This window comes from Dendrobium catenatum, unplaced genomic scaffold (assembly GCF_001605985.2).
Source record: "Dendrobium catenatum unplaced genomic scaffold, ASM160598v2 fragScaff_scaffold_1061, whole genome shotgun sequence".
Taxonomy (NCBI): Eukaryota; Viridiplantae; Streptophyta; class Magnoliopsida; order Asparagales; family Orchidaceae; genus Dendrobium; species Dendrobium catenatum.
The window spans coordinates 500864-510948 of record NW_021319523.1 but is presented as its reverse complement, the minus strand read 5'-3'; the positions used below and the strand labels follow the sequence as shown (position 1 = coordinate 510948).

The following is a 10085-nucleotide window of genomic DNA, read 5'->3' as shown; positions in this document are numbered from 1 at the left end:
CATGAGAAACTGTTTCATAATACATTTCAAGATTTATGGCAATTAGAAATTTAAATGTGAAGAAGCTAATTATAAATTAAAAATTAAATTTATAATTAAAAAATAAAATTAATGTGTTATGAATTTAATAATATAATTAATATAAGTTACTTATTAATTTACTAGTGACTTAACTTAGATTAATCAATAATAACTTAAGAGGCGTTTAGGGTTTGCCTCTTTTCGTCGTTGTTGTTCGGCTTCCTTGCTTCGCAGGAGGTACAGAGATTGCACGTTGTTGTTCGACTCCTTCGTGGCTGTTCGACTACGCTCCTTCCACGACTTTGCCTTCCTGTTGGATCGTAAGCTACGACATTTTGATCGGAAGCAACAACGGGAGCTCGCTGGCTACGAAGGCAACTTTCTCCCTTCGCACGCTTCTTCGGCCAAATCCCGTAAATCCGCCGAGCCGAGGGACTTAGTAAATCCCGGATTTATGAAGTAAATTCTTAAATCCGGGATTTAACGCGCGCACAAAGAACGTTTGGCTGGATTTAGCGTATATCCCGCTGTAAATCCGATACCAAAAAGCCCCCGAGTTCGCTTTTCTCCCTGCAAGCCCTGATGGCGGCGAGCTCTATGCCGAGCATTGACGCCGGAGAAGCTTTGGAACGGTTGCGGTCGGCGGATCCACCTCTCTTCCTTTCACCATCATCGGATCTGTCCGCTTGTGCTCGCGCCGCTTCTCGCTCCCTCTTTTCTTCCCTCCTTCCTTACTGCCCCAAAGCCCCCCTCGACTCGCTCCTCACCGACGAGGGCTTTGACGCTGAGCAGATATGGTCTCAGATAGATCTCATTTATCGTCCCATTATTTCCTTGATAAGACGTGAGGTCAAACGTTTGGAGCACGTGGCGCCCCCTGTCAGTGTGGTTGAGTTCAAGGAAAGTTGCAGAGAGGAGGAAGGTGAGGAGATGGAGGAAGGAGCAGATGATGATGATGAGGAGGGGGAGGAGGAGGAAGAGGAGAATGATGATGATGAGGGCGAGGAGGATGTGGATGAGGAGGAGGAGGAGGAAGACAAAAAAGGGGATGGGATAAGCAATGGAGTGGAGGATAGATTCTTAAAGATTAAGGAGCTGGAGGATTACTTGGAGGATGATGAGGCGAGAGAGTATGGGTTCCAGAGGAAAGAAGGAAGTGTGAAGCGGAAAGAGGTGGAAGATGGAAGCGATGAGAACGAGGGAAATGAAGACGATGATGACGCAGAGGTAAAGATATAAATACACACATTCTTTCACTTGTTTATATTTAGATTTTGGAGAATGCTTTGCTAGTTTACAATGGCATAATATGATCTGAAAATGCTATTTTTCTACTTATTTTTTGGAAACATCAAGCATATATAGAACTACACTAAGCATTATACATTCTTGTTCTTTTTGGTTAGTGCTTAGCCAAAATTTTACATAACCTTTGGTTTGTCCACTAAATATTACTGAGGTTAATATAGTTGTTAATGGTTACTATACAATATTGGTGTTTTCATATTGGCGACACATTTATTCTGTCTTGAAAACAAAGCCCCCTTGTGTAGTAGTTTTATATAGGCAGGTTGCTTTGGAGTTTATCGTTTGCTTTATCAATACTTGAGGGGGAAACAACAAAATAGTTACAACTTACAAGTATTACTGTTAGGTAGTGAGTTTATCTTGACATAATAGAATACGAGTGTAGGGTTTTTAGGAATACCCGAAACTCATAATTTACATATTATTTTATTTGAATGATAATGAACTTGATCATATTCAAGGTGAGTTTTAAGTAAGGGCGCTTGCTCTTTAAACCATTGTCTAGTCAATATCGAGTGTATAGTGATTTGCTGAAAATATGATTCATGATTACTCAAAATTATTACATTTATTTTATATTTTTCATAACATTTAAACACTACAACTTGTACTATTAGTAAGTATAATCCCAAATTTAAGGATACCATGGTTTTATTTTCAAGACCTTATGACTAGGAATCAGTTGACCCCATATTTGATTAAAAATTAATTTGAGTTATTCCTTGTAATTTCAAGTTCAAATTGAGAGTAGCTCTCTTGAAATCTCTTAATTTATTAACCTTGCACAAGTGTTAGTTACTTTTTAAGCACTATAGTCTATGATGCATCGACACGGACACGACACAACACGAACACGAGACACGACATTTTTTTAAAAATATAGGACACGGGTGCGGTGTGGACACGATGTAATAAAATTTTAATATAATATATAGAAATTATGGTGACATTATATTAAAAATGACAAGCAATAATAAATCAATTTCATGATAACTTGTTTAGCTTATAACATAAAGATATTTAGTATAAAATGTATAGTACAACCACAAAAAAAAGCAAAAAATCATTTAGTACAACATGAATGTCCAAATAATCAATAGAGGGAATGATATAATTAGATTCAGAGGTTGGTCTTTGGCCTTCAATATCATCATCATTGAATATCATTGCTTCTAACTCTTGTTTATCTAGAGAAAGATTTGCAACCTCCAATAATCCCATATCATCAAGGCACTCGAACCCATCTCCAACAACATCCCACATCTTGTTATCACCTGTCATATAAAGTGGAGTTTTTCTTGATAGAAGACGAAAATTTGTATGCATATAAACTAAATCTTCAGCACATTGTGGAGTTATTTTATTCGTCTTCATTGATTGAATAAATGAGTATGTGCTCCAATTTCTCTCACAACAGGAAGAGAATGATACTTAACCAAGCAGTTTTATTGCTATTGTTTGAAGAAGCGGTGCTGAAGCTCTATGAATCAACCATCACATTTTTGGATCCATCATCCATCTATCAATCAAAGATTCTTGATCACAAAAATCCTCTAAATATCCAAAGAACTTTACAAGTTTTATATTAATTTTTCTTCTCTCATCCTCATTTGGGAAATATCTTTTAAGGCATATCTTTCTTATATTTGAAACTTCTATATCTTTTTATGGTGAGACACGTTGAGTGTCTTCTTGAAGTCATTATTTACTTGAATAGCTTAAAATAATACAAAACATATAAAATTATATGTTCATTTACCAAGAAATTGGAATAAATTTAAAAGATGAATACAAATGTACCTTGAATTTAATAAATGAGCCAAACAATGCAGAGGTGTGTTGCGTTGCCCTCTGGTGTGATTAAACCTTCCCGGTTAGGTCGCGGGGTCAAGGGATAGTGCACCTGTGGGGGTTTCCGGGGGCAACGCCCCCAGAACAAATTTGTTTGTATGAAAAGATACCGAGCGGTACCGAGCATGTACCGAGCGGTACCGAGCATGTACCGAGCTGTACCGAGCATGTACTGAGCGGTACCGAGCATGTACTGAGCAGTACCGAGCATGTACCTAGCGATACTTAGCGGTACCGAGCATGTACATTAACTTTTTCAACAATGAAGAGAAGAAATGGCGAAATCCACTTACAGGTCTTGGCTCTCTTACGCACAGAAGGTGCTCTGTTTGGCGTTGATTGCGAACTTTGCCTCGGCTGACCGTAGAAATCATGCATGAATGAAGGAATGGGAAAGACGAGCTGGCTTGGCCTCGGCTCGAGCAGAAATGACAAAGGAACGGGAGGCGAAGGTAACGGGCTCTGTTTGGCGTCGGCTGCGAGCTCGCCCAGTCCGCCCTAGAATATTTCTTTCGTGGATAAAAAAAATAGAGCTTCTCGTTCGCGGAAAAGGCTAAATAGAACGAATCGGACGATTTAATTATTTAATAACCGGACACGAGTGTCAGACACGCATGTCCGGTTTTAATTTTAATTTTTAAATTGCGACACTCTAATGCCGTGTCGGACACGTGTCCATGCAGTGTCGGACACGTGTCCGTGTCCGACACGTGTCCAACATTGCATACCCTCTTTAAGCGGAGTGTCGGTGCATCATAGACTATAGTATACCTAATCATTATTATCATTAACCTTATCTTCTTATTTGGATTTTTCTTTGTGAATCCCTCTTGTACACTCATTTGTGTTGAGTTAATGCTGCACTATGCTCAATTCTTTTCATAGCATTTTGCTAAACTACTTTTGTGCTATATGTTTAATTTTAGGACCTTTGCATGGTCTCTTCTTTATCCTAATTGGCCAATTTAGCCAAGTCTATTTTTCCCGAGCATATTCAATAGGTGCAACTCCCATAATCTCTTTAAAACCGCTATTTGGATTTATATTTTGCCTAGTCTTGTTGACCTTATTCTTTAATATGGTCTCAATCTCTTCCTCATTCCCCTTGGTGCTCAGATATCTTAACCTTTGGTTTAGACCTAACCTATAGGGACCACCATAGGAAGAAATCTATTGTTTTTAATCTTGACTAAACTTGAATGGCTTAGGCATTTCCTAGACCATTCTCATGCATGTTAAGGAATTCCTAAGTCTATTCTAAGTTTTAGTTTGAAGCCAAAAACCCAATTAAACTTAAACCCTATATATTTATAATCTATGTTGCACCAATACGGATACAACGACACAAATACGTCACAATACGGATACGGGACATATCAATTCTTAAAAATACAGGATACGGGTACGGCGTGGACACATCATTATAAATTTATAATTTATAAATCATACATAAAAATTAAGAAAACAATCAAAGCATAATATTTGAAATTACAAAAATAATGAAAGCAACATCATTTGTAGCCTTGTAGCTTATAATATCAAAATAAAAGTAAGCATTAAATGTTTAGTACAACAACAAAAGCATAAACATAAATTTTCTAGCACATGAAGTTTTAACTATTCAATATAAGGAATGATATGATTAGCTTCTTCAGTGGTTTGTCTTTGAACTTCTATATCATCTTCAATAAATATCATAGCTTCTAATTCAGACTCATCAAGTGAAAGATTAACATTTTCTAATTTTTCTCATATCATCAAGAGACTCAAATCCATCTCGAAAATGAGAGAAATCTCACTCGTAGCCGTGGAAGTAAATACGACGTCTTTTTTTCAAATTTCTTTTTTGTTTTTCAAAGGACACGCGTATCATATATGCATGTCATTTTGAAATTAAATAGTATTTTAATTGGATACGGCTTTACCGTATCCAACACGTATCAGTGCCGTATCGGAAGTGTATCCGTGTATCAGATACAACACGCCTTCATAAATAGGTGTATCGGTGCAACATAGTTTATAATTCATACCACTTAAGGTGGCATTCAATCCAAACTTAAACCCAAACCCTTGGGAGTAATTTAAATCAATTTAAACTCACCTCATAAGTGGTTTGACCCATTTGGACCTATGGTCAAAGCTTTGTTGACCAAGTTTGATTATGGATTCCTTAAGACCCTAAATGTGCATGAATGACCATTCTTGGGCTAAATCAAATCCTAGATCCTAGGGTTGTGTCCCAAGGCCTCCAAATACTTTTATAAACTTGTTTAAACCCAATGGAGCTCATGGTGGACCATTGTCAACAATGGTTGACTAAGCTAACCATATGTGCTTCATTTAACATAATCATCAATTTTTATGATCAAACGAATTCTAAACATTGGCGTAGTGTCTTAAATCTTCTAAACACATCATGAACTCATATAAGCTTATTAGAACCTTTGGTTCCTCATGGGTCAACATAGTTGACCAATTTGATCATGAAAGTTTGACTCATACACCTAGCCTATGTAATTAAACCCAAATTCCATTGAGTTTTGACCTTAAACCTATTCCAATTGTATGAACATGTCCAAAGGAATTCCTGTCCACTAGCCCAAGCTTTGGGCTAACTTGGATCATCCAATTGGGCTAGCCCAAGTTAGCTGAAATGGTCTAAAACCTAAATTAAATACTGATATGACTTCATGTGACATCATTACAGATGGATATGACACATAGACATTCATGATTCATATAACTAATAGAGTGATAATATAAAATAACTGAATACAACACCAACATATGTATTTCCGTTATAAATTTATAGATTTTCTATTGATTTCAGCGACATGATTTTTGACTCTCAACCATTTACCGATCATTGTGATTTATACTGTTCATTGATTGACTGCTAGATTCATATAAATTTTGTATAGATCATGTTGAATGATTTATACCATTGTTTAAAATTGCGCAATATGAGGCTCGCATTATCGCAATTCTAGTAAAAAATGCCTAGAGACTTACGTCTCGAGTTTTTTCTATGAGGCTTATGCCTCAGCTTGGATGAGGCCCACCTTAAGGCGTGCCTCGCCTCGCTGGCATGAGGCTTACGCCTCACTCTACTTATGAATTTTTTTAATTTAAAACTTATCTAAATTTTATACAAAAGCCCTAAAAAAATCATGCCTTCTTGCACCCCAAAGCCTCAACAACTTCCTCTCAATTGCCTCGATCTCCAACCCACTGTCTTCATCGTAGCCACCACCGTCGTAGCTGCCACAGGAGATCATTAGAAAGCCACATACCACCACCATCTGCTCTTAAAATTTTTTAGTATTATATTTATGTTAGTGATAAACATTTATGAAAAATGAATATGACTGAAATAGATGAAGAAGAAAAGATTGAGAGTATTGGACCTTACAAGATGAGATCAGGAAGAGACCAATTTGTTATGACAGTGACTCAAATAAAAATTCTCTTAGTAATGATAGTATAGATGATTATTGAGTTGTTGCTAATTATTTCAGCTTTCTTTAGTAATTAAACTTAAATGAGTAGGCAACTAAAAAGAAAAAAATTAGAGTTGAACTTGATGTTATAGGATACTTTTATGCAATTCATATGTTTTATATTATTTTGTTCATGTAATATTTAGATTTCAATTCTATTTCATATCATTTTTCATTTAATACTTTATATCTTATACAATTTTTTTATTTCATATGTATGTAAATTTGTTATTTCATAGTTCAATAGAAAGTTAATATGTCATCCTTTAACATATTATTTGAATATTATATAAAAAAAATAATTTTTGACTTTATTTTGACTTTACACAATTTTTAGATTTTGAGGCTTACGCCTCAAAACGTCTTGAGGCTTACGCCTTGCCTCACAAATGAAAAATGCCTCAATACTCAGTTGCGCAATTTTAAACATTGATTTATACATAACATATTGATTTTATTGTATTGCATTGATTGCTTTGGTAGGTCTTGGTGAATGCTGGGCTTTGTAAGCTCATTATTGTGGCTTGATTGATTTTAGGTATAAGATAGGGATTAGTAGAGTGAGATTGATCAAAATAAGAGTTGTAGACTTTTTAACATTTTGTTTTATTCTTTTATAACCAAAAGTGTTTATTGATAGCTTGATATTTTAGATTGAACTTCCATTTATTGTATATGAATTTTTATTAATGATTTATTTTGACAGATAATATGATATACATATATTTTTGCTGTTCTAATTGATATTAAACATAATTAGCTTGATATTTTAGATGATAGGTCTTGGTGATTGCTAGGCTTTGTAAGCTCATTATTGTGGCTTGATTGATTTTAGGTATGAGATAGGGACTAGTAGAGTGAGATTGATCAAAATAAGAGTTGTAGGTTTAGTTGACTTTTCAACATTTTGTTTTATTCTTTTATAACATTTTGTTTTATTCTTTTATAACCAAAAGTATTTAGTGATAGCTTGATATTTTAGATTGAACTTCCAATTATTGTATGCGAATTTGGATTAATGATGTATTTTGACCGGTGATATGATATACATATATTTTTGCTGTTTTAATTGATATTAAATAGAATTAGTTGCTTTGGTAGATTAATTAGAAGATAAAAAGATATAATTATGTCAGTTTAGATTATGGGGGGTTACACTTACACCCTACTAGCCTATTTGAATCTAGCTAAACAGCCTAGTACGACGACCCTTGGATGGATTTCCATTTAAATACACTTACATTCTCTCTATAAATACTCAAAATTCCGCTAAAGGTAGGTTCCTGTATTTGGTTCCCTATGCTTTCCCAATGTGTGAGAGGCCAAACCCTACTATTCCCCAGCCTCCCTATAGCCTCGTGGTGTGAGTTCAAGCGAGCTTCGATGATCCCGAGATGGTGAGAAGGCTACTTTCAATCTAGTCATTCCCAGAGCTCGATCCTTGAAGAAGAGTTGCTTCTGTCCAGACGAGGTCAACCTAGTCTACTTTTCCCACAATTGTCCTATGTTCTAAGGTAATTTAATAATCCGCAGGAAATTCCTTAGAGGTCCGGGACCTTGTGAAGAAAATGTCCAATCCATGGTGATCTAGGAGTTGGATTGAACAATTTCCTCACATAGATCCTACTAGATTAATTTGATAGGGATTGATTGAGTAGAAAGTATGAGTCAAATGAATTTGCACTAATGGTCTCTTTTTCCTTTTGGGAGGTTGAAAACAAAATCAGAACTGCTCGTTCCTTTTGATTTCTCAAAGGAGAAAAGAACCAAAATTGCCCCTTAACTCTTTGGGAGAGATCAAAATGGTCCCCAACTATTTTGAGGAACCAATTTGGTGCCTTAACTCTTTAAAATAGGACCATTTTGATTTTTACATTTAAATTAATGGATGTTGAACTTAATGGTGTTTAAAATAGGGGTATTTTAATAATTTATTAATTAAACTATTTATTGGATATAATTTTCAAGTAATTATAATTAAAAAAAATTATTAATCATTTGTTTAACAAGAGAAATTCATAAAAATTTAGTTATAATTATAAAAATTTTAGTCATATATTAATTTATTTAACTTAACTAACTTACTTATCTAATTTTAGGGATATTAATTAGCTTAATATCTATTATAAATATTAATATTTGAATAATTATCTAATTATTATTTAGAATATTAATTATCAAATTAATAATTTATTTATTATTTATATTATTAATTATCTAATTTAAAATTTAAAATTTATTAATTTATATTAATTAAATTACATAATTTAAATCTTGATTATTTACAAACGATTTGGATCAGACGTAGCGACGCAGCTCCTATTTCTTCTCTTCCACATTCTTCGTTGCAGTTGGATTGGATGTAGTGGTGTGATGTAGGGGACGTAGCGACGTGAGGTAGGGTTTTGAACGAGTCGCTAAAGCCTTCTTCGCCTCCTTTGACGCGTTCATTTTTGTCGAATTAGAAGTCATGAAAGTTCATTGTTCTTCATGTTGGATTGAACATAGTGACAAGAGCTCGCTCGCTGTGAAGGTAATTATCATTCTCCCTTTCAATGCTATATTATTATTATTATTATTGGTTATTCTGTTCTTACCCTCGTGACATCTTTCTTCCCTCTTAATTTTTCGTTATGTTTTTATGGCAAGACCAAGATAGTCTCATTTTAAAGAGTTGAGGGGCCAAATTGGCCCCTCAAAATAGTTGAGGACCATTTTGGTCCATTTGAAAGAGTTAAGGGACCATTTTAATGTTTTTCTTTTTCACAAAATGATTATGATTTTGTTGTGTGGAACCTATATGACGGCTCGTGGTTTTGAACCTCTTAATCCCAACTATTCGATTTTGGGTTGAACGGCTTAGACTAATAATGCTTATTTGTCACTGTGGCCTATTGTTATATAAGTATCCAGTCAGAGGCGGCCTTGCAGAGAAGTGCGCCCGACTCAACAACCGACTGTGTAACTGAGTTAATATATGCATTTAATTAATTTAATGGCCTGAATTTAGGAAATTCATAACTATTGATCCAGTGGATTGAATTAAACAATTAGACCCTCTATGGATTTGTATTGATGAACCCTATCCATAAAATAATTCTTAGGCCAGTTGATGAATTAATTTTTCTTTATAATTAATACAATGCATTTGTTGTTTAATATAATTGCATGTCTCAATTCATTGGAATAGCTTCAAATTTGTTGTGGAGTTAATTTAGGAATGTTTAGCATCCCTGAATTTTATCAGGTCAGTTTGAATCTATCTCTTGCCTTAATTGAATTTTCGAAGTTCTGAGTCAGGTTTTGACATAGAAATACAAAATTCAATTACTCTAAATACATAGAGGATTAGGTTGTGAAATTTATATGGTTTGTAGATGCATGTGTGAGGATTAGTTAGCCACT

General features: G+C 34.7%; 1 protein-coding gene across 2 annotated transcripts in view; it reads left to right on the top strand.

The window, feature by feature from the left end:
- The first annotated feature begins 217 nt into the window (after positions 1-217).
- The window catches only part of LOC110093150 (U3 small nucleolar ribonucleoprotein protein MPP10), a 53886-nt gene continuing 44018 nt past the window's right edge, over positions 218-10085 (top strand). Inside the window, exon 1 of one of the 2 annotated variants that reach the window (XM_020817949.2) lies at positions 218-1248. In XM_020817949.2, the coding sequence (XP_020673608.1) occupies positions 604-1248 (645 nt within the window). In that variant the 5' untranslated portion in view covers positions 218-603. The remainder of the gene's footprint in view (positions 1249-10085) is intronic. The other variant, XM_020817948.2, reaches the window with a different exon arrangement.